The sequence below is a fragment of the Macrobrachium nipponense genome, chromosome 6 (genome assembly GCF_015104395.2).
Source record: "Macrobrachium nipponense isolate FS-2020 chromosome 6, ASM1510439v2, whole genome shotgun sequence".
Taxonomy (NCBI): Eukaryota; Metazoa; Arthropoda; class Malacostraca; order Decapoda; family Palaemonidae; genus Macrobrachium; species Macrobrachium nipponense.
The window spans coordinates 79,365,001-79,390,211 of record NC_061108.1 but is presented as its reverse complement, the minus strand read 5'-3'; the positions used below and the strand labels follow the sequence as shown (position 1 = coordinate 79,390,211).

The 25,211-nt window shown below is 36.4% G+C and overlaps 1 protein-coding gene across 7 annotated transcripts in view; it reads right to left on the bottom strand.

Annotated features, from left to right (window-relative positions):
- Window positions 1-25,211, bottom strand: part of LOC135216394 (protein tramtrack, beta isoform-like) — a 257,636-nt gene that overhangs the window by 55,705 nt on the left and 176,720 nt on the right. Inside the window, exon 5 of one of the 7 annotated variants that reach the window (XM_064251674.1) lies at window positions 19,260-19,558. The exons of 4 other annotated variants lie outside the window; for them this stretch is intronic. In XM_064251674.1, the coding sequence (XP_064107744.1) occupies window positions 19,283-19,558 (276 nt within the window). In that variant the 3' untranslated portion in view covers window positions 19,260-19,282. Of the gene's footprint in view, window positions 1-9,181; window positions 19,559-25,211 lie in introns of those variants that run through there. 2 more of the 7 variants (XM_064251673.1, XM_064251678.1) reach the window with 2 other exon arrangements.

Genomic DNA, 25,211 nt, shown 5'->3' with positions numbered 1-25,211 from the left:
TTCAGGGGGAGGCGCTTCTCTTCCAGAAATTTCTTCACTGTCAGGCCAAAACATAGATTTACCCACTCGGTGAACAAAAGCCTCGTTACCCAGGCTTTTGCATTATCCCTCCACATCACTGGAAGCTTCTCCTTCAGCACTTTGTGGGCCTTGAAGGCTCGAGGAGTCTCGGAATGATACACCAGTAGAGGCTTCACCTTGCAATCCCCACTGGCGTTGGAACAAAGTGCGAGCGTAAGCCTGTCTTTCATAGGCTTATGCCCGGGGTAGCTTCTCTTCCTCCATGATGTACGTCCGACGAGGCATTTTTTTCCAAAAAAGGCCAGTCTCATCACAGTTGAAAACCTGCTGAGAACTGTAGCCTTCCTTGGTCATCATCTCGTCAAAAGTTTTCTTAAATGCTTCGGCCGCTTTCGTGTCCGAGCTGGCAGCCTCCCCATGACACACCACCGAATGGATGCCAGTCCGTTTACGGAATTTCTCGAACCAGCCATGCAAAGCCTTGAGCTCTGGGGTTGGCGTTGAAGTCCCTTCCCCTCCGTCGTCTTCCGCCTGTGCAATCAAATCGCCGAAAATAGCGCTGGCCTTGTGGGCGATTGCTGTCTCCGTTACCGTATCGCCAGCAATTTCTTTGTCTTTTATCCAGACGAGGAGCAGTCGTTCCATCTCGTCGTGCACGTGGGTCCTCTTGCTGGACAAAATAGTGATGCCCTTCGACGGTGTAGCTGCTTTGATGGCATCCTTCTGTTTAAGGATGGTACCTATTGTCGACGGATTACGGCCGTATTCCTCTGCGATCACACTCAATCGCATACCAGCTTCATACTTCTTGATGATCTCCCTCTTTGTCTCCAAAGAGAGCATGCGCTTCTTACCGTGAATTTCAACTTTCTTGGGACCCATGACTATGTTATCTTGTACGTAATTTACGTATAAGTTACACAATAAAGTTTTCGCACAACACGATAATAGTACTGCAACGAAATCACTAACAAATTTACGTTACTAAACGAAATCGTTGGACCGAACGAATGCCGCGTGCGTACGATAAAGATGTTGGTACGAAGAGGGCGAGATAGGCATGCCACCACGTACGTATAAGATGCATGATGGGAGGGATGCTGTCCAATAGGAGAGAAGGATCTCATGGCAGTGACTAGCATCAGGAACCAATGGGAGAGCAGGAGGATGGTGGCGAGTCTACTAGTAATAAGATGGCAGCGCGCAGCGCGAGTTTCAAAATTGTTATCCGGGCAAATCTCGGACTTTCAGAAACCTTTCGTATCTTGAAACTTTTCGTATGTAGAGCCATTAAATTTTTCGCATTGGCTTTCGTATCTCGAGTTTTTCGTAAGTTGAGCCTTTCGTATCTCGAGGTACCACTGTACATAGTGAGTTTGTTTTTTTGTATGGGATCCACTTTGCTCCCCTTGCAAGAGTAAAGCAGATGCTTCTGTTGCCCATGACAAAAGAATGGAAACTCCATTATGTCACTTACCTGCATCATAGCTAATTCCAGTATGTGATGGCCATTCCGCTCTCTGCCCGAGGGAAGAGAAGGGAGCCAGTCATCCGCATTCATACTCTCATCCGCAACTGTACATCTATGGCAAGATGCTAATCTGTCCTGTTAGAGGAGCCACGTAAGCTTACACAACTTGTTGAGCAGCCACCACAGGTCCCAAGGAAAGTGTCCAAGGACTTGTGTGCAATATCCCAGAGGTAGAACGAGGTGAAGATGGTCTGCCTCAACCACATCCCTGCCTTCAGTACCTGGTATCCTGACAAATTCTTCTGGAATACAAGGGTAGGGGTGATGCTCCTGACCTTGTGGGCCTTCGGTCTTGGGGTATCAGTGTCGTCCACTCCCGCAGTTGAGTACGCCCTTCGGATTGCCTCATGAAGCCATAAAGAAATTGTGTTCATGGACGAGCCAGTGCTAATGAAGAGTCGTCAACACTTAGGCCAATAGGTCCAGTACACTGGAACAGAACACCATAATTTTTGTTGCACCGGGTGGCGAAAAATCTATTACTGGTTACCCCCACAGGTTGAACAACTTATAGACTACATCCTGGTGGTGGCTCAGTTTGTCTGCCACTACATTCCTCCTGCCAGAGATGTATCTGGCTAACAACACCAACGAGTGAGCCACCGCCCACACATGTTCCTGCATTGTCAACTGATGGAGCTGAAGAAAATTGAGGCCCACCGGCTTGTTGACATATGCCCCTGCCATGGTGTTGTCACTCATCATCACCAAGGAGTGCCCCATCATTGTCCTGAAATTCTTGGATGGCCAGGAAGGCTGTTTTGAGTTCCAGGACGTTGATGTGGAGGCATCTGTTGTGTTGGTCCCACACCCCTGAGGTCAGCAACACCTTGAGGTGTGCGCCCCATCCCTCGGTTGATGCATCCAAATACAAAAGCATGTTGGGAGGGGGAGGCTCCTGTCATCCAGATACCAATCCAAGTCCTTCTTCACCTCCTATGATAAAGGAATAAGGAAGGATCGAGGATCTCAAGACTGGGACCAGTACATATTCCCTCGTTCTCCATTGAAGAGAACTTTGGTGGAGACGTCTGCAAGGGACCAGCTTCTTAAAGGATGACAGGTGACTGACTATGACTTGCCACTGCTGTGCTGGTTGTTCCCGTCGATATGAACAGCTGCTCTACTTTCCTGAACTTGATGCTGCGAGAGTCTGAGGGGAAGATGTGTTGCTACCGTATTTATCAGCATGCCAAGGTACTGTATCCTTTGATTAGGTTTGAGATCTGACTTCTTTAAGTTTATCACAATCCTGAGGGTGCAGCAAAACTCGAGAAGTTGATCCCTATCCTGAAGCAACTGTGAGCAGGGGCTCACCAGGATTAACCAATCGTCAAGGTACCTCAACAGATGTATCCCCTGTGAATGGGCTCAAGCCGAGGCTAGGGTGAACGCTCTCGTGAACACCTGAGGAGTGGTTGAGAGTCCAAAACAAAGTGCCTTGAACTGAAATACTGTTCCCTCAAGGATAAAGCGAAGGTACTGCTGAGAGGATTGATGGATGGGTACTTGGAAATATGCATCCTTCGGATCCAGCGTCAGCATGAAGTCGTTCTTCCTAACAGAGGCAAGCACTGAACGCACAGTCTCTAACATGAACCAAGTCTGGTGAGAGATTTATGACCGGTCTCCAACCCCCAGAAGCTTTCTCTATGAGAAAGATGTTGGTACCTCTGCATGAGCAATAGGGCCCTCTGGAACAGCAGTCACAAAGCCTGGAAGTCGAGATGCCAGGACCCGAGGAGCCAGAAGGCGTATAGCAATCCCTATCACCACCGAGGGAGTTGTATTAGTCAGATGGTGGCAATACACCAGATGCGAGGCCATAGCAAATGTAGCAGTGGTGACAGAGGTGGTGGTGGTGGGGTTCTCCATTGCAGCCAGGTGCAACAGCAAGACCTGCAATGACAGGGTTCTCGCTAGGCCTAGAGAATGCCACACAGCCGCGAGATCTGACGGCTGCTCCTCCATCATACCTGAAGAAGGGATATTCAGATTTGGGGAGGGGGCACCTTGTTGCACCTATGGAAATTCAATTCCTTCAGAGCGACCTGAGGCCTCCATACCAAGATCGTCATGAACCCCCTCCTCCCCTCCATCCTTATCACTCTTCCGTCAAAGAGAAAGAAAAGCAGGCGCTTGCTGGGAGACAAATGAGGATGAAGGGTTCGGCACCAGGGGCGTCATCGGAGACGTGTAAACCCTCTGACAGCGTCCTGGTGCCCTTCCTCCAGTAACTTTTCCTCCCTGCAAACTTTACCCATTGTACAAGGGACCAAGAAACAATCTTGTTGCAAGTTAATTCAAAATTGCAATCCTGTCCTCTGCAAGATACACAGAGAGTATGAGGATCAACATCCACACTTTATCACCAATTATTGCACTTCTTACCGCCCACCCCATGGCACACATGCTTGGGGAGGGAGGGCTTAGAAACCAGCTTAACATAATCAGGGGTTTGCATGTTGTAACTGAATCACTATCAACAGCAAACATACACATGATATTGATGCACACAATGAAAATATGGAAAGATCTCACTGTGGAAAAACAAGGGAAAGACTAGTGATAGTTGAGCAGAGAGCAATGTGATACATGTCCGAACCTGACGACAACCGAAAGTAAAGTGGCATGCGTATACCTGGGTGGGAGGGGTTATCCCATCCAGGCGGTAGTTCAACTTCTGAACTATCTTGCTATAAAAGTCCAGCTTCACTGAAAGTAATTCCTAATGCAAAGGACCAATGGTTTGTATACTGTGTAGGAACAAAAGTGCGAAGTCACGAAAATATGAAAATACAATAATTTGTGAATATTTCTCAGTGAAAAATACTGCAAATAGGCAAATTTTCCGTGAATAATAGGTATACTATACAGTCCATAGAAAAATCTGTGAACAGGTGAGTCCCACGAATTGTGAGTCCGTGAATAGCGGGGGTCAATTGGACATACTATATGTATACGTATATTGTAACTGTACCAACATATCCAGTGTTAATCCCATATTTGCGGGGGATAGATACCAGACACACCCCTCCCCCTAAATAGCTAAACCTGGGAATACTTAAAACCCCTATAAAAATGTTTAACTGACTATTTTGTTAGTTAAAACTCAAGAAAAACCCACTAAAAATGTTTATACCTGGTTTTTAAATAGTAGTTTTGTCATAAAAAGTGCATTTTAAGATGAAATTGAAAAAAAAAACCAGGAATTTGTAGATATTTCTCATTGAAAAATACTGTGAATAGGTGAATTTTCCGCAAACAATGGGGGTACTATAACCCGCGAGAAATCTGTGAATACATGAGTCCGCGAATACGGTGGTTCACTGTACATAGAGCTCCATTAACAATGCAAGTAATATGAATGAGTTAGTTCACAAAATGGGATGTTGGAAACTGAGCCTGAATTTCTTTTTCATTAATCAACATACTGTGGTCCCACCTATTCGCAGGGGATGTGTACCAGAACCCCCCACGAATAGTTGGAACCCCTATAAAAATGCTGAAAACAGCCTATTTTGTTAGTTAAAACTCAAGAAAAACCCAATAACAATTTTCATACTTGGTTTTTTAATAGTTTTATCACAAAAAGTGCATTTTATGATGAAATTGATAGAAAAAAAAAAAAAATGAAATTCTGGATATTTCTCAGAAAAAAATCGCGAATAGGCGAATTTTCCAAGAATACTGGGGGGAATGTTCTCGAGAGAAATCTGCGAATGTATGAGTCTGTGTCCAGAGAACACGAATATGTGGGGTCTGCTGTAGTTCCAAAGGTCAGGTTATTTACCTTGGTGAAAATCAGCACTTTTTAAAATTTATGGTAGTTAATGTCTAAGTTTGGGTTTACTTTAATTTATCATACTGAATTTGCTTTATCCTTTATGAAAGCATTTTTACAGAGGCATTTTATATAACCTCCAATTAATCAGACAGAACATATGAAAGGGACAGGATGAAGACCAGAAATTTTTAGAGAAAAGACTTGGATGCAGACTACTAAACCAGTAAAGAATTCAGGCAAAAATAGAAAATAAGGGAGACAAGATCTACGTATAGTAAAACCAAAATGACTATGAACATGTACGTACTACACTAGTAAGTTTTTGGCACGGCTGCTTTGCCCAGATTTGATTAATAAACCTTTGACCTGAGTTGGGATGTAATGTGGATGTGGTAAAAACGCTGTCATATCTTCCTTCTAGAAATAATGGGCAAACAAAGCAATCAGCTTGGGAAGGAGAGTATAATGCAACTACTCTCCAAGGTGGTCAACAAAAGACTGATGCATCAAAACGTCCCAAGTGACAAGCTTCCATCTTGTAGACGTACAGGTTGCCAGATGCCACAGATTCTTTTCTTTACAATCTTTGATTGTTTTTAACTGGTTTCCAGCAGGTGCTACTGTTAAGACCTCAAGCTTGTAAGTTATGAAAAAGGCAAATTGATTAAAAATTTGCAAAGTTACTGGCTCTGCATGTGATGGCAGATTGTCAATTAAATATGGCTTGTCCTGGAATTGGCTCTTCTGGAAAGCTCTGGGGATGGATAAGTAGGATTTTATGACCGGATTAAACAACTCCAAATCAAGGGATGAAGATTAACTGTAGTCAGATTATAAGTCGGGAAGAAATTTGGCAATGTAGCTAGTGACAACCATGTTCATAGTCATTTTGGTTTTACTGTAATTTTGTTTCTCACACCCATAAAGGGTAAACTGAATTAAAATTAGCTGAAAAAGAATGTACATTCATTTTTTTGTTTGATGTAAAAGTTCTTAGTTTGCAAACCAACAAAAGATTTTTTATACATTCATGTTTTATCTTAACATGCAGAATGTTACCTATCATCAGCCATCAGCAGACTGGTTGTCATGCTGTCTCCCATCATCAGATTCCATTCCCAAAAGTTAATTATCCCTATCCTCTAATTCTCTTCCTTTGTCCAACATTCTCTCTGACTACTGCTAACCCTTGAATGGACATTAATGATGGGTGCTTCTTCAAAGCCGAGATCATTCCAGTGTCTTCCACAATGCTTCTAAATCTCCTCTGTCAACTGATCTTTTCACAGTTTCACATCATTCTACATCATTCTCTGTTCTTTAATAACATTTTGCCTTCAGAAGTCTTGTCATCACATAATCACAGATCCTTCAATTTGACCATCACCAGAAAGAATAGAGTGCTATACAATTACTGTTCTGGGGATAGTGTTCCTGGATATTATCTGAACTTCCGAAGGGACTATGGTCAGTATCTAGAGAATCTGTGTGTAAAATGCTAGTAAAACCATCATAATTTAAAGCAAAAGAATTTCACAGGCAGATACACCAATTTACATAACAAACAATTTACTACACACTCATGCCTCAGTTAGCTGATGCCTCCAGTAATGAGAAATTCAATTCAAAGATGTTTTGGCCAAGGAAAAATCTACCCATTAACAGACTTTTGCTTCGCTTACGGACAGAAAAAGACGACTTGGCTACAACATGTACAATGATACCCCGAACTTACGCAAGGTTAGGTGTGTTTTACAAGAGGCATTTACAGTTCTAGAAGGTAAAGCTAAAAATAGATTAATCTACAATTATCTATGCCACTGCTAACTACATGAGAGAGAGAGAGCGAGAGAAGAGTAGTCTTTATGTAAGTATTAAGCTAACTTTCAAATGAAATTAAAGTTACTGAATTCCCTTTAAAAGTTAGCTTAATACATTACCCTTAAAAGATTAAATACTAAATGGTTTGTAAAAATAGAGGTGTGAATATTACATACACGGAGAGGGAGAGAGAGAGAGCGAGATAGAGAGAGAGTTATGTAAAAATCACTGATCGATAATCTAGCAACACTCCCTCCTGTCACATCACTAGACATATTTGACAGCTCTGGACTTCAAGCTTCTGTGGAGTTAAAAAGAAAGATGAGGGAAAGAATTCTTTATAATATCATTTTGTTATTACAGTTATATTATCATTATTATTATTATTGTTATTATTTGAAAATATTAATAAACATATACGTACATAGTAGACATAATACATAGATGTACCATAAAAATTCTCTCATCTCAGTAAGAGAGAGAGAGAGAGAGAGAGATTGTTCTTACTTAAAAGTGAAGTGGAAAGGTTATTTCTTTAAAATACTGTTACAAATTTTGTAGTTACAGTTTTCATATTATTATTTTAAAATATTACTAAACAGAGTGTACATACTACATGTAACACAAAAATTTTCTCATCTCATGAAAGAGAGAGAGAGAGAAAAAAAATTATTTTTATTATCGGTAATGTTATTTAATTTATACATAAAAGCTTGAAAACCTATAAATTACATGATGATTATGTGGAAGAGTTAGTCTAGGGGCACAAAGCAGAACTCACCACAGAACTACAGGACCTTCAAAGACAGCAGTAACAGAAACAAGAGCTGAGGACTTATCTCTAGAGGTGAAGGTAAGGAGGATATCCCTAGTTCATTAATTACAAAAAGTGTGCAAAATAGGGGAAAGGCTAAGCTTTGTTAAAAAATATTATCATGACAATACTGTAATAAACCTTCCTATAAACCTGCAGAATGACAATGCTATCTCTCACTTTAGGAATAATTTAAAATACAGGCAAAGGCAAGTGTCACTGGATTGGTTTTTAGACAGACAGAAACACTGAACCTCTTGAAGACAGCTATTTAAGGAGCCAAAAAGGAAAACAGCCCTAGCAACAAGTTGCCTCTCATTTACAAACACCACCACCTCTCCTCCTCTTCACCTTTCTCACCACCTACCACATTTGCTATAACCTTGCCCAAATATACGTAGTGAAAAAGTGTGTATTTCATTATCTATTTGCAGTATTTTTTTTGCTAGACCTGTTAAATTTGAGTTGAAATGCTTTTATTTCATATCATTTGTTGATTTATCTTTTTTCCTTTTATGTGTGTAGATTATATTTTTTGGAAGCCTAATCTACAAGATTATGGCCTTTTGAGCTAATTCTACATATCCATTTACTCATTTCGATTAGTAGTAATGCCTAACACAAGCAAGAAAAGCAAATGTAGACCTATTCTTTTGTACTTGATCTGAACACATAAGTCAATCTCTTCACCTTTAAAATGAAATCTCATATCCACATTCACTTAAGAGTGGTAAAAAGTTAAAATGATCTTTGACTTAACAACTTTAATATATAATTTTATAAAGAAGGCTACCAGTAATGGAGACAGGTGTCAATTGCCACTATACTTCCTCCACCTGGCATACAATCAAAAGACTTAATGACAAATGCCAGGTTTGACTAATCCAGCACTTGATAGATACAAACAATTTATACAGTATGTATACGGTAAATATTTTTTTCTCGTCTAATTCCATCTATTACACCTTAACCAGATGAGATACATGCTTTTTTGAAGATCCATATATAATGCTAACAAGTTAGTGCAACTTTCATATTACACATGGTAATAATAAACTCATGCAATATTTATTCTAGCATTTACAAAACATGTTAGAAGATAATATGAGAGCAAGAGAGAGAAAATGTAGTTTTGAATCATGTGCCAGGTTATATGCACACTGGAAAATATCATGTGCCAGGTTATATGCACAACAGAAACAAAGTCTAAAACATTTTATCTTTATTTATGAATTTCTGACAAGGTTATTTGTGAGTTCTGATATCTTGTATCTATTATTCATTTTTAAAAAGATACTGCACAACATTGCAAGATAAAAGTTATCAGGACTTTAAAAACTCACAGAGAAGAACATACTGGTAAGTTTTTGATTCTGAATATTACATCTGCATAAGACAGTAATAACAAGATGCAAACATGTTCACATATAAAAAAATTTGCATTAGAATCTACTAATAGCAATGACTGTATTCACAACACTAAATAAAGAATAGCAATATCTTTATGTAAAAAATTAACAAAACATTAATAGGTAAATATACATCTAATGAATATGATCAAGTCCACATGAAAGAACATTCAATCAATAATAATTATCATGTCTATGAAAGAAGATTTGATGAGTCACATTGCAATAATATGGTGCTAATGAACAAAATGCCTTGAATTTGCTGCACACATAACATTCAAAAATTAAGTTTGTCAAAACTATACATGACACAAATTACCATTTATTAATTAACAATATAATCTGCTAATTTTTGCCAGCATGTTCTGTCAATTTACTGTTCGAAGGATATCAGGTCCCATACTTCGTTTACGTAACTTACTGCTTGAAGGACATCAGGTCTCGTACATCATTTACTTTTGTGTGGGCATTACAGTAAATAACTCCTATACAGTCGGGACAATAAAATGTACATTACAGGTTTAATTTTTCTTTTCAAGCACAGGCATAAGAGAAGCTGAGGACAGTGCAATAGTTATTAGTAAGCAGCTTTCAAGACAAACTCAAAGTTTGGATATCCTTTTCTTCAGAAGGCCCAAGCCCTGTTTACAAAATAATTTTATGATGGCAATAATACTTATGACATCTGCTTAAACATTTTCAGGAAATGTTTTCCAGTAAAGTACCATCACTCTATAACAAAAATATTTTTCATAACCCTAGTTAATTGCAATATTAATTACAAACTACAGCATATCTAATGTTGAAGTGCACATAGCTGCAGTATACCATATAGTGAATAATTAAATTCAACAATACTTGTAGCAGCTGCACTGTATATTACCCTCAACCACTTAGGTGAATGCTTTCACCTATAACATTTATCTACAGACCCAAGCAAAAGGAAAGTCTGAGTTTTGAAGAAACTGGCAAGTAAAATCTAGTCCCAAATTTATACAAGTTTTTCATTATAGAACTTATAGCTTCATGATAGTGCAAAAACATTGCTGTTTAGTATTAGTATTGTGCTCAATATGTACATACTTTGCTTCTATTTAAAATAATGTTTGGTTTAAAACCAACATAATTCATGTTTCTGACAACTGAAGATAATATGAAGGTTAAATTTGTACTGTACTGAAAAAGTTCCAGATGTTGTTAAAGCTGGGATCTCCTGAACAAACTTGGCCATCAAAACTTTAGGTTAATATAGTTCAAACTAGATAGCCAAAATCTAATTAAAGTAAGAAATAACATGACAACTTTAATATTCACTGAAACAAACAATCATGCAAGCGGGATCATTTATAATCCATTCATTCAAAACTGGTGCAGATTATCATCGTTGTTTACTGGAATGCAAGTTCCATCCCCATAAAGGAGTTTCATTTACAATGAAGTTAATGTTAGAACCCATTAAAACTGTCTTAAAAATTACAGACATGATTCAAAATAATTTAAAAATTTATTTTAAACTCACTGAATAACACACATATTGAATAAAATCATGATTTCTTATCTTTATCTTATGAATGGCTAGCTTTCATGCAATGGCTTAATAACAGAATTAAGGCTGCTTGAGTAAAAGTCATGACAAGGTACAGTGATTTACTTGGCTCTTAACACATTCCAATACCATTATGTGATATCTTAGACACCATAAGTGAAGTGATGAAATGGAAATTATTGAGCAATATCTTTAGGAAGCTAAGACGACTCCACATTTCACTTTTTAAAGAGGTAAGATGGTCAAGTCCCTATCAATTATATCCTAAAAATGCCTATCATCAAAGACACTTCCTCTGAGAGAGTTCTTGAAAAATATGTGTATGTACTGGATATACAGATATCCTCTTTTATGGGAAACAAAAAATGTCCCCATGAACCTGACGATAGGGTTTACAAAATTTGGAAAAAAAAGCTGTCAAGTTCATTCTGTACTACTCTGGCATCAAAGAAAAACCCACACTTGATCTGCCTTTGGTTTGGATATAGTAAGTCCAAAAACTCACACACACACTCTCTCTCTCTCTCTCTCTCTCTCTCTCTCTCTCTCTCTCTCTCTCTCTCTCTCTCTCTCTCTCTCTCTCTCTCTCTCCAACTTATGCAATGGCTACATGGATGTCGGTCTCATGTGTAAGTTTTCTGTATTAAGGGACCCTGTGACTCATGACCCCTGTATATTTATTTTTTTTTCAATTCTATAATCATACATTAAAATTGTTAAAATAGTTATTTAGCTGATATTATACAAACCTGAATTTTATATAAAACATAAATAAAAAAATGAGAAAAATTATAATTCTTAAACTACCAAGGATATTCTATTTAAAAATCAATCTCCTTTTCATAAGTACTAATACTGAAAACTATATACGTACATTCAAGTTTATAAAATGGTTTAAATTATTTGCTTATGCTTATATTCTTGGCTATTGGTTCTAATAGATTAAGCAGACTATTATAGACATAGAAAAAATAAAATTTTTTAATTAAGTTGTATTTTTCATAGCTAACAAACCTGAGGTCTTAACAGTAGAATAAATCTGGCGACAGATGGAAACCAGTTAAAAGCAATAAAAAATTGCAAATGTAAGGAATCTGCGGCATGTGGCATCCGATACGTAGTCGAGGTGGAAAACATTATTTCAGACTGCACTTGAATCCAGTGACACATCAGTCTTTCTTCCAACCTAGGATGAAACATAAGAGGAGTGGCTAGAGGTGGGCAGTCAATGTTAAGACCTCAGGTTTGTTAGCTAAGAAAAGTACAAATTAATAAAATATTTGTCATTTATTCATACGCAGAACAAACCTTCAGTCTTAATAGTGGGATAGGCTTACACTTGGAGGGAGGTATGAGAATCCTCAACTGAGTGGAGGTTCAGCACCTGATTCTTCTTAAAAATGAAAATTCTAAAGAGGACGACTTAAGCCTTTGTTAGATATGTGGATATCTAACGCTCAGTCCACTGGTTTTAAATACAATTAAACATGTTTAGATTCATTGCATACATGGAAGTCAAACAGAACTACAGTGAAACCTTGGTTTTTGAACATAATCCATTCCAGATTGTCTCACAAAGTCCGAAACGTATGAAACCCGAAACAACAATTCCCATAAGGAATAATGTAAATCCAATTAATGTTCCAGACATATAAAAATAAAAAAAAAGAATAAACAGTTTTACATACAAAAAACGAGAAATAAATATAAATGACTAAAGAAATGGATCAATAAACATTTAACATCTCTCTTACCTTTACGGAAGGCTCTTGTTAGTGTATGGAAGACAGAGCTCTAGGTGATGAGTACTTCAGATAAAAACGCAGTGCTTTGACAGGTCAAAGCAAAAACCCTTGAAGGTTACTGATAATAAACTCCACACCGTAAGGAACAAACCACAGGCTGTCATTGTGAACCGGGGAAATCTAGGTCTCGGCCACAAATTCCGGGGCAAATTCGAAAGGTATACTGACCACAACCCATTGTGAGTCTACATCATAAGCCTGACCCTGGAGCTCTCAAACTCTTCCAAGGAGGCCAAGGTCAGATGGAAAACTGTTTCCAAAGTAAGCTTCCTATAAGATGATCGACGCATGGGCTCGAAGGAGCTTGAGTGAGACTACTCAGTACCAGACTAAGATCCCACATAGGAGGTCTGGGTTTCCTAGGTAAACAAGACTGTTCAAAGTTCTTCAACCACATAAGAGAATTCTCAGGGTAGTGATGTCACTTCCTTCGGATGAACTAATCACAAGTCAGCCCTGTAGCCCCTCACCAAAATAAACAAAAAGAATTTCCATTGTTCTGTGAAAATATCCAAGACTTCATTATCTATTGAACAGAAATTCTGAGTTGAAAAAAATCCTTTTGTTGACACCAATCGCAGCAGCAGACGGCTCATCCTGTATATATACAGCTGAAGTAGCCTTCCATCTGAGCTGCTGCTCTGCAAGAAAGATCTCTCACTTGAAAGAGATACTGGACAGACTCCAGAGATGAAGTTGTAAAGATCCTACTAACTGGTGGTAACTCTACACATGAGACTGGGGGAGAAGGTTGTGCTAAGGTGGAATCTCTCTTGGCCACTCAGTATGGGGCCACAAGGTGCTACTAGGGTAATCCTAAGACTCTTGAGCATGACAATAGGAGTTCCTCCCCATCCACCCACTCCGAATCTGCTCCTGTTCCTGGCCCCCTCTTCCAAAGATTGGGAGCTTATCTCGAAGAGCTCCTGTCCTCAGGGGCATGGAGCGCACGGGACAATCAAGGGTTGAAGTTAGCTTTCCTGGGTCTTCAGGAGTTTCAAGAAAGGGTGGTGGGGCACTCTGTCGTTCAACCTTCCAGAATGTTCCCTGTATGCAGAGGGGAATCCTCCACCCACCAAACAGATCTGGGACTTATAAACAGTAGACCTCTAGTTTCCTGTTGAATAGTGTAGCAGAGAGGTCTGACACGGGTCTTCTTCAAGTAGACAGAGGAGACAATAGGAGAAAGAAACCAAGGGGATGTCCCATGATAATATGCTCTACACTGATACGTTCTAAATGGCCTACTGTCAACTTTTGCACTGTCAAAGTAATTGCATTGTAAACTGAGGAGAAAAAGAAACTAGAACCTTTCAGAAACAAAAAACAAAAAGAATTATCTCTAAGTTCAAATTTAACGGAGGCTTATAAATTTTTAAGCTGTAAAACTTTACTTTTGAGAAAAGACACCTAAAGTCAAGAAAACTTTTTGGTGAAGTTTTGGCAATAGTATTTGCAGACACTTCTGGTTAATTAACCAGCTCTAGCATCATAATCAGGATGTTTTACTAGTTTCTCTTATTTGGAACTAAAAATGTTCACACCCCCTGCCATGAAAAGAGCAACAAACAGTTGAAGACTGTTTTTTAGCCAAATTTCCACTAGATGACCTTTCTTTCTCTTCAGTTTCAAGCTTTTCCTCATTGGCCTGGCCTCCTATATAAGCCACTTTATGGTTATTTTTTTTTTAGTTTTTATTTTTGCTCACATATTCGTAATGCTGTATTTAATGACATATACGTACAGGCAGTTCCCCACCGTTCTTGAGACATGTCGTAAGCCGAAAATCATTGTAAGCTGGAAAATCATCAAAGATCCTAAGAAAACCTTAGTTTTGATGCCTTGGGTGCATTAAAAACTATGTAAACTGCATTTTTATTGCATTGTTCATAAAAAAAACCTTCAAATATTGATTATTTTGCAATTTTGGAGTTATATTTCTTCCGCCAAATTGGTGCTGTAAGTGTCGTAACCCTGGAACATGTGTCGTAAACCCGGAAATAACATCTGGTATATAATTGAAAAGCGTCATAACCTCGGAAAGTCATAAGCCGGGGACTGCCTGTATTATATTCTCACAAATAATAGCAAGAAAAATCAAGAAATAACTATTTTTTATGGGACAAGTTCTGCTCAGCCACATGTAGGCAGGCAAAATAGTATTGTGACGTCACTGAATAGAGATGAATTACCAATCATAGAAAATGGGTAGGAAACATTTCAAGGACAAATGCCCTGAAGCATTGTTAGCCTCTCGAACACAAGTATTGACAAAAATCAAAGAAAAATATTTTTTCTGAACATCTGACAGGTGTCATCTGAGTCAATTGGCCTTTAAATGCCTTTGGTATTTAAACTTCCATGTGTGCAAATACATTAAAATACATAATAACAGACAGAAAAATAACCATAGTACTTATGGGATCACTTTCTAATTTTCCTGTATGGGACCAGAAATACCTAAAACAAAAACTACTGGGTCTAAGGTCCCTTAAAGCTTTCTGCGAGTTCTATTAGCTCTTTTGAGGCTTGAAAGAGTAAGGATAACTGTACTTTTTGGGGAAAACATCTGCTTTTATAACACTTCCTCCCTAGTGTTAATCTAAGTAAGAAATTCGGTTGCCACTGAATCCACAATTACTAAACAGAACAAGGGTAATGACCTTTACCCCCTTTCTCTGCAATTCTTATAAAATTACTACAATTAAACAAGTGCCACAGTTTACCTCATAAAGAGCATCTTTAAATTACTTTTTCTCACTGACATTCATTGCACAGTTAGTGAAAAAAGCGAAAGTGATAGATAAAAAGTGATAGATATTACCCATTTATAAAGATTAAATTGCTTCCACTTTCAGTGTAATCAGTGATACGACAAGGAAAAGCTGAAGTCCCCTCATGAGCTGTCAACCCTACAAAGAGAAAGCATATTTGCCAACTATTCCTGTAAATGTCATTAAAAACTAATTTGAGCAATAATATTCTTAACAAACTACAGTACTATGTGTAATACTACATAGTGATGAAATGGATGACCAAAAACTATGTTACATATGTGAACCAATGCTAGATCTAATGTAAAGTAACTTGCTAGTTGTCTGTCTGCTAATGACTCCAGTTTACCTGAGCACCTCTCACATTACAATATGCAAGGCATGTACTGCTGCAAAGGGTTACAAATAATTGTATTTTCTCATTTACTTGTAGAAAAAACAACATTAAATACTGTTGACATGTTGCAGATGACCAAAGTTTTCAAGATGATTAAATGTTATGTATTGATTGGGCCCAGGTTTTCACAGATGAATATCATGTAATCTGGATGCGTTAATATGAAAAAAAACCAGACTAAATATATAAATAATTTGAGGTTTAAATGAACATTCCTCTTTTAATTCCACTTACTATTTTGCAGCTATTATCTTAAAATTAATTTATTCATTTTTGGGCATATAAATTTACTTTTACATTTTAGAAGCCTAAACAGATGTGGTACTTTTTTCAAATATATATTACCATTATCCCTTCACTACTTCATATCAACAATTTCATAAGAAGAGTTTTCTTAGCTGCAAATAAAAGGAACTTTAATGTTAACTTTACCATTGGTACATATGTATGGACATGGAATTTTCTTCCTTATAGACTTTCCTATATTCCAAACTTTCCAAATTTTTAAAGATGTAATAGAGATACATTATGGCTTTCTTTTGGCATTGGATTCTAATCTTTTTAATAATTTTTTGTCTGCTACACCTAAGAAGGGAAAACGAACATGACTGGCTGAAGCACACACTGTAGATAACCTAACTAGACCACTGTATGGTACAATAAAAATTATCATATTATTGATCACACTGGAGCGATTATTGTTATTATAAATTAGTAAAACAAGATCACTAAGTCACAACTCTATAGTCACAGGGTTTGGGTGAAAGGATTTGTACTTAAATGAGAGGTGAAAATTGGTTAAAGGGAATCTTAAAATAGTTGTGGTTCTCTAGTTTAAACTTATAAATGTTCTTGAGTATTTGTACAATACTTTGCAGTTTCCTATCCTTCCCTGTTATTCTTTACATTCATCACCCTCAAGTGGATTATATCTAGACATGGAGATTGTTTTGGCTAAATTCTTAATTTTCATCTTTTTATTTTTTCATCACCTCTGTCTCCCTTGGCATATTAAATGGGATACTATTTCTGTGATGTCGTCTTAAAGTGACACTATCAAAGTATTCACTAAATAAATCTGCCACTACCAATAATATTGTCATTTTTATTTTTTAAAGGCCCCACTGTTCCTGTCATATAAATGGTTTTCTACCATTCACATATAGAAAACCATTCATATATGTAAAAAATACTTTTGGATTGTCTTGCTCAAGGTGCAGTCCTATGCTCTAACATTCTTCGCTAATTTTTTTTCTTAATGTAATGGTTATAAATTTGATAGTTTCAATTTTTTGTCTATCCCAAACACGTATCTTTATCAATATCGCTGCTACAGCATGTTGGCTGTTGATCGCATTTGGAGTTCATTCTCTTTGCAGAAGTAGAAGTCTTAAATTAAGTTTACTCCAGATCTGCTTATCCTGCTTCTGGTTAAGTTCTGAGTGTGCTTTTTATTTATTTATTTTTTTTTTTTTTTTTGGGGGGGGGTAGATTTAAAGTCTCATATTGTTCATGCCAACACTGGATGATGCTATAGTTTCCTTACACATTAAAAAAGTTCATGCAAGTTTTAACTAGTACTATTATGTGAAATAAAATAGAACTCCCTTTGGTTAAAATATTTGGCCATGTTAATTTGTTGTGGAGACCATACTAGTGAGAGTCAGTTTATAGCTGCCCTAATCAAAGTCATGGATGGCATGCACAGTACATATCTCGTTTGGAAAATGTTCTAGTACTCAAGCTGACTACCTGAGAGAGAGAGAGAGAGAGAGAGAGAGAGAGAGAGAGAGAGAGAGAGAGAGAGAGAGAGAGAGAGAGAGAGAGAGAGAGAGAGAACTATTTCAGTGCTATGTAATAAGATCACATTCAGGAAGATCAATAGTCAATGAAAAACATTGATGATGTCTTGAATATCATGGCTTTCAGAGGACCTACTGTAAGAGAACATATCTAGCACAAGATAACCAATATGGTGACAAAAACTGGAGAAAGAAGGAAGAAAGCCCTGAAAAGCCACCTAGGTATACTAGTGTAGTAGTGGGTATGATGATGTCAGGATATGCTTTATCCCCTTGATATTTGGTTTTAAGTGAAGAGGCCTAACTTCTAAATGAGAAAATGGACCTTGCACAAATAAAGCAATCATCCAAGTTTAAATGCAAGACTATTGCAACAGTGTCATCAATAGCAAAACAAATTATTCTCAGTAAGTCATATATGGTCCCTAATTATTTAGCTCAAAGGATACCAGGGCTAACATTTTAAAACTTGAAGAAATTGGACAAACTGAAGTACATACAGATGTTGAAATTCCCATATGGTAAGAAAAGGTGTTTTTTTATAATGCAGGCATTACCCGGGTATCTGTACATGGATCAATGAAGGTATGTATTCATATCCAAGTACACGTGGTATTAATATATATATAAAAAGAAATGTGATAGCCACTGCTGATTTCTAGAATTAGAGTAAATCATGATCTTTCACAGAGAGGAAATAGTGTTGAACAGTGGGATTCAAGGTGATTAAAGCTTGCCTCCCAGAACCAATATGTTCTAGCCTGCTACCTCTTCGCATCATAAGCCAACAAAATACTCAAGAAGCAATGCCTGTCTATCAGTTCATAAAAATCAGTATAACACAAATGTGTACGTACTAAGGAGCCTAGATAGCAAACATACAAGACCCTTACAGCTTACAAAATAGTATGGGTGAGAAACTTGCCCTCATTCAGAAACTCGTGCTATAGCAAGTAGAATCTTTTACCAATGTTGAATGATCATCCTTTGCATTTGCATACCTCATATAAGGCATACATAAAACACTATAAAATGATTAACATTTGTGAAAGAATATTTATGCCATGAGAACTGAAAATTACTCACTAAATCCTAATTTCCAAATTGCAAATTGCTCTTCTATTCAAAATATGAATCCTTGCATTTTTCAATTTTTTTAACTCCTATCTTGGATGGTTTGATTAAAAAACTTTAATTACATTAAAGAGCATCACACCTAAAGCTTTACCATGAACACAGAATCAGTAACAGAAACTATGCTATTTTCCTTTAGAAAATGGCTACAGTACAAATTGAATGCAAAAAATGCAACTGTATTGGAAAACAATGAAGACTACTACAACACTACAGGGCCCTATTAAAAGAAAATGAGTTTTTCATTATCACTTAATGAAAACTATGGCTATAAAAACTTCAATTTCCTACAGAAAAAGCACTGTCCCTACATTAATGTATGGTTCTATAATCATCACTTCATTTTACTAAAACACCTGAAGACATTCTGCAATCAGATATTTAAGAACCAATACTGACTCATTACAGGCATGATTACCTGAAGACTTCTCAAAGCCCATTCTAATGTTTTTCTTCTGCCCTAACGCCTAATGTGATACCAAGTCCCCCAGAACACCCTTCCAAAGAATGTCTAAACTTGTCATGCCGTACAACTGCATGTCTTGTAGTTGCTCTGTAAGGACACTTGGTACACTGATAAGGCTTTTCTCCCGTGTGAGTACGTAGGTGTCTTCTCCACTTGCTCTTGTCGGAATCAATACGGGGGCAGTAGAGGCAACGGTAGCACAGCCTCCCTTGTTCATCACGTACCACCGGACCCTCTGTCATCACCAGACCCTAAAACACAATAAGGGAAAATATTACTACCCACTACAATTACTACTTTTTGAAGTTTATCACTTTTAAAGGCACATAAGCTATTCTGTAACGTTACACTTGAAAAAACACCATCTTAGAAACTATGCAAATGTTTCATTGAATTATGAAACAATTTTACTGGACTCACACTACAATGTGTGTGTGCAATAAAACAACTGTTTCAAAGCAGCAACAAAACATATGAGCTCCGACAGTAACTTCCACTAACAGCTCTAATAAGGTCATTAGGAAGTTTTTTAATAATGACATTCATAGTCCATTAATTAAAGTAGCAATCATTATTGCACCTTTCTTAGTTTATTCTGGCATTTATACTTTAAACCAAATGTTCAAAATAAGGAAGCACACCCTTTGAATCATTGGGAGGTACATCTAGTATCTCGTGGTATCGTTTATGAGATGCACACCATAGACATAATTTCAATGATATTCTGGTATGTATAAATTACAATTCTGAAAGAGCTGTTAATTGCTTAGTTATTTCCAATTTCAATTTACAAAAAAATTATTAAGCTTAAGAATTTCTTTCACAATTGAAATCTACCATAAACTTTAATTCTGACCACAGCTTACATGCTTTCAATGAAAAAAGGAATCTTTCTTGACATTTATATGTCAAATTATATCAAGTATTGCTCCTGGTCTATACCTTCTTCAAAATGGTGCTTTTGACAAAGTATTAACTTATATTTCAAAAGGAAGTTTCTACTAAAGAAAAATAGGAACCAGTAAAAGCTTTCACTACAACCAATTTACTCTAAATAATGCCTGGGTCTGTTGGTGACAGAGGTACAGTGCTTACCTACCTTAACAGTTTCCAACCAGCTGCATAATTTTCAGGATTACATACACCTACAATCTCATTGTAACCTAACGTCTCCAGATGATTCCTGTTAAGAAAGAACACCTCCTACCTACCATAATTTAAAATAATACTTACAACCCAATCCTAACACCAGATAGACTTTCTAAACATTAAAAATTCCCCTAAAAATTTAAAGTTTCACAACATAAGACCTATACATATATCTCAATTCATGCAGTCTATTAGCCAACACTCTTCCCAGGTTGTATCGGCTTCCTATTTTTCATGCTATAAATAAACTAGTTATTCATTACTGATCCTGGATGTTAATGCAAATAGTATGTCAAAAATGTATGTTATACAACCCAGGGCACCAAAAGGTGCTACTAAACGTTCAGGTTTCTGAATATATAATACATGTAGCAATCCTTTATCAGCCAAATTCTCTCAAACTTCTATATACTGCAGCCAAAAATTACTATTTTTTTTCTTTTCACAACACATTAACACCAGTTTGTTTCTGCACTTCCAATATGCCATCTTAACAAAAGCAACACTGGTGAGATCCATGCGCAACTTAATTATTAAGTACAGTGGACCCCTTGTATTTGCGTTCTCCAGATTCATGGACTCATGCATTTGCGAATTTCTCTTGGGAACAACTCCCCCCATTATTTGCAGAAAATTCTTTTTATCAATTTTATTATAAAGTGCACTTTTTGTGATAACTATTAAAAAAACCCAGTAGGCGGCCCGCAGTTAACAGCGCAATCGCTTAGCGGTGAATCGGTTTTACGGCTGTCGTCAAAAATATTCATTAAAAAAATAAGGCATTTTAAGGTATTTTTATGGCGCAAGTTTTGGTTAACAGTGCCGCTATGTCTAATGAGTTCATACATTTGTAGAAATGCTGTTCAGACCATGAAGGTTATGCATTAAAAAATTTTATGGAGAGTTATTACATGGGTATTAAGGTAAAATATATGCCTCTGATGCTGTTCTATGCTGAAAATATCGAGTTACATAAGTGCGAATTTAGCTATGGATGCGTCGATTTATAAATGTTCATGCTTTTATGTTTAAAATGTGTATGAAAATGTATTACATATAAGGTATTTTTATTTCTACACAGAAATATGATACAAGGGCAGCTTTTGAAACTGCCCATCACGTTATCAAAGAGGATGTTTTTTAATGTTCCTTGGGAGCCGCTGCCTGCCGCTCTTCCGAAAATATAGTTAAAAAAAGTGCAAATTTAGCAATCGATGTGTTGATTTTATAAATGTTCATGCTTTTACGTTTAAAATGGGCATGAAAATGTATTACATATAGGGTATTTTTACTTCTGCGCTGAAATATGATATAAAGGTAGCTTTTGAAACTGCCCTTCACTTTATCAAATACGATATTTTTTCATGTTTGTTCTTGTACGCCGCCACCTGCTGCTCTTCCAAAAATATCAAGTTAAAAAGAGTGCAAATTTAGTGATCGATGTGTCTATTTTATAAGTGTTCGTGCTTTTATGTTTAAAATGTGTATGAAAATATATTACGTATAGGGTATTTTTATTTTTGTACATAAATATGATAGAAATTAAGACAGCTTTTGTAACTACCCTCCATGTTGTCAGAGGAATGTGTTTTCATGTTCATTCTTGTCCGCCACTGTTCCGAAAAATGCATGGTGTTATTTTATTAACCCTTAAACGCCGAAGCGGTAAAAAAAAAAATTGTCTCACATGTGCCGGAGGTGTTTCAGAGTGAGCGCGGAAGCGGAAAAAATATTTTTTTCAAAAAATCACAGCGCACTTAGTTTTCAAGATTAAGAGTTCATTTTTGGCTCATTTTTTTGTCATTGGCTGAAGTTAGTATGCAACCATCAGAAATGAAAAAAATTATCATTATCATATATAAATAATGCGATATATGATAGCGCAAAAACGAAATTTCATATATAATTGTATTCAAATCGCACTGTGCACAAAACGGTTAAAGGTAACAAGTTACTTTTTTTTCATTGTAATGTACACTAAATTGTGATCATTTTGGTATATAACACATTGTAAAACGATAAAAGCAACACAGAGAAAATATTATCACAAAATAATCCATGAATTCGTAACGCGCGGACGTAAACAAATATTTTTTTCAAAAATTCACCATAAATCTAAATATTGTCCTAGAGACTTCCAATTTCTTTCAAAATGAAGACAAATGATTGAATATTACTATACTGTAAGAGTATTAGCTTACAATTGCAGTTTTCGACCATATCTGACGAGTTAAAGTTGACCGAATGTTGAATTTTTTTATATATATATTTTTATATGCAATTATTTAGGAAATAAGAAAAGCTACAACCTTCAAATATTTTTTGTTTCATTCTACATGAAATTGCACACATTTTCATAAATAAAACTCTATGAAATGCCTAATAGGAAACGGAGCAAATATTCCGAGAATGGGACGTATGCATTTCGGAGACTTGTGGCGGAGAATCTGCGCGCGGAGGAAAGGAAAGATTTTTTTTTAAATTCACCATAAATCTAAATATTTTGCTAGAGACTTCGAATTTGTTTCAAGATGAAGATAAATGACTGAATATTACTAGACTGTAAGAGTTTTAGCTTACAATTGCGTTTTTCGACCATTTCGATAGAGTCAAAGTTGACCGAACGTGGTTTTTTTTCTATTTATCGTGATTTATATGCAAATATTTCAAAAATGAGAAAAGCTACAACCTTCAATTATTTTTTGTTGTATTCTACATGAAATTGCACACATTTTCATATATAAAACTTTATGTAACGGCTAATTTAAAATGGTGCAAACATTACCACAATTGCACGTATGATTTTTTCGGAAGAGTTACCGCGCGGACGTAAAGAAAATGTTATTTTTTTCATAAATTCACCATAAATCGAAATATTGTGCTAGAGACTTCCAATTTGCTGCAAAATGAAGGTAAATGCTTGAATATTAGTAAATTATAAGCGTTTTAGCTTACAATTGCGTTTTTCGACCATTTCGGTAGAGTCAAAGTTAAACGAAGGTTGAAATTTTGGCAATTATTGTTATTTATATGAAAATATCTCAAAATTGATAAAAGCTACAACCATGGGTTGTTTTTAGTTGTATTGTGCATGAAATTGCGCACATTTTCATATATAAAACTTTATATAACGGCTAATTTTAAAATGGTGCAAACATTACCACAATCGCATGTATGATTTTTTTCGGAAGAGTTACCGCGCGGACGTAAGGAAAAAGTTTTTTCATAAATTCACCATAAATCGAAATATCGTGCTAGAGACTTCCAATTAGTTGCAAATTAAGGTAAATGATTGGATATTACTAAAATATAAGAGTTTTAGCTTACAATTGCATTTTTCGACCATTTCAGTAGAGTCAAAGTTGACCGAAGGTTGAAATTTTGGCAATTATTGTTATTTATATGAAAATATCTCAAAACTGATAAAAGCTACAATCATGAGTATTTTAATGTTGTATTCTACATAAAAATGCGCACATTTTCATATATAATACTTCATGTAACGGCTAATTTACAATGGTACAAAAATTATGTCAAAGTGACGAAATAATTTCCGAGATGTGTCACAGATACTTTTTAGTGTGGCAAGAAAGGAATTCGCGCTTGCGCGCCTGCGTAACGATTGTAAACAAAACAACACCTTGATCCGTGAACTCCCAGCATCCCCCAAGGCGCGTGATTCAAAAGTTTTAGGCTGGTAGGCCTATAAGTATTTTTCCGCGAATTTTAAAAAAAACTTTTGTAAGTCGACGTAAAATACGTCCAGTCGGCACCCGAGACAAAAAATGTCGACGTAAAATACGTCCAGTCGGCAGTAAAGGGTTAATTTGGGAGTTAATAATAACTCATTTGTTAATGAAACTTCAGCTTTCAGTTAAAATGAAACTTCAGCTTTTTGTTATAAGTTTTCATGCATTTATGTTTAAAATGTGTACGAAAAATTTATTACAGGGTATTTATTTTATTTCTGTACATAAATATGATACAGTGGCAGTACGCAAGTCCATTTGAAGTCCTTGTAACAGCCCTTCACATGATGAAGACAATAGGTTGTTCAGTCGCGCCCGAATAATACAATTTTAATTTATATAATTGAATCAAATTTTTATAAATCATATTTACAATTTTTCCATAAATTTATTTTAAAAGACAAAACTTGCATCTACATTCGATTTTGCAACAGTGCAATTTGTTTGTTTTTCTATGGGATAGAAGTACAAAATATAACTGTGAAATTCGGTCGATTTTTGGCTTTGTTACTCGGGCAAAAAATTGAGGTACGACCGTACGTGCTTGAGATGCCGCTGCTACGTAGATTGCATAGTGACGAAAATTAAGATAAGCATAGAAGAAAAAGTAAATATGCATCTTTTCCATAAATCCTTTAAAAAGTTATATATTACTTCACTGTATCCAATAATATTGTATGTACATATTCTCATATTATTGTACTATTATAAAATACTATGGCAAATCTAAGCCAGTATTCCGGGGAGTGGCCAATGTTTTGGTTTGAAATCAGCTGATGGCAATTCTGAGCGAATTTTCTTGCTTCTAGTCAGCATAAACGAATATCTAGATACCTGACTTATATGAGACAAGGTTATTTTTCCTTAAACAACATGTTTTTAGGTGGAAATATGAATTGAATATGTCTCGTTGTGATTGTGAACTCATTTTTTTTTTCGTTAACAGATTATGTTGGCGGCATGTTTACTGCGTAAAAAAATTATGTGATTCTGTTCGCAATTTTCC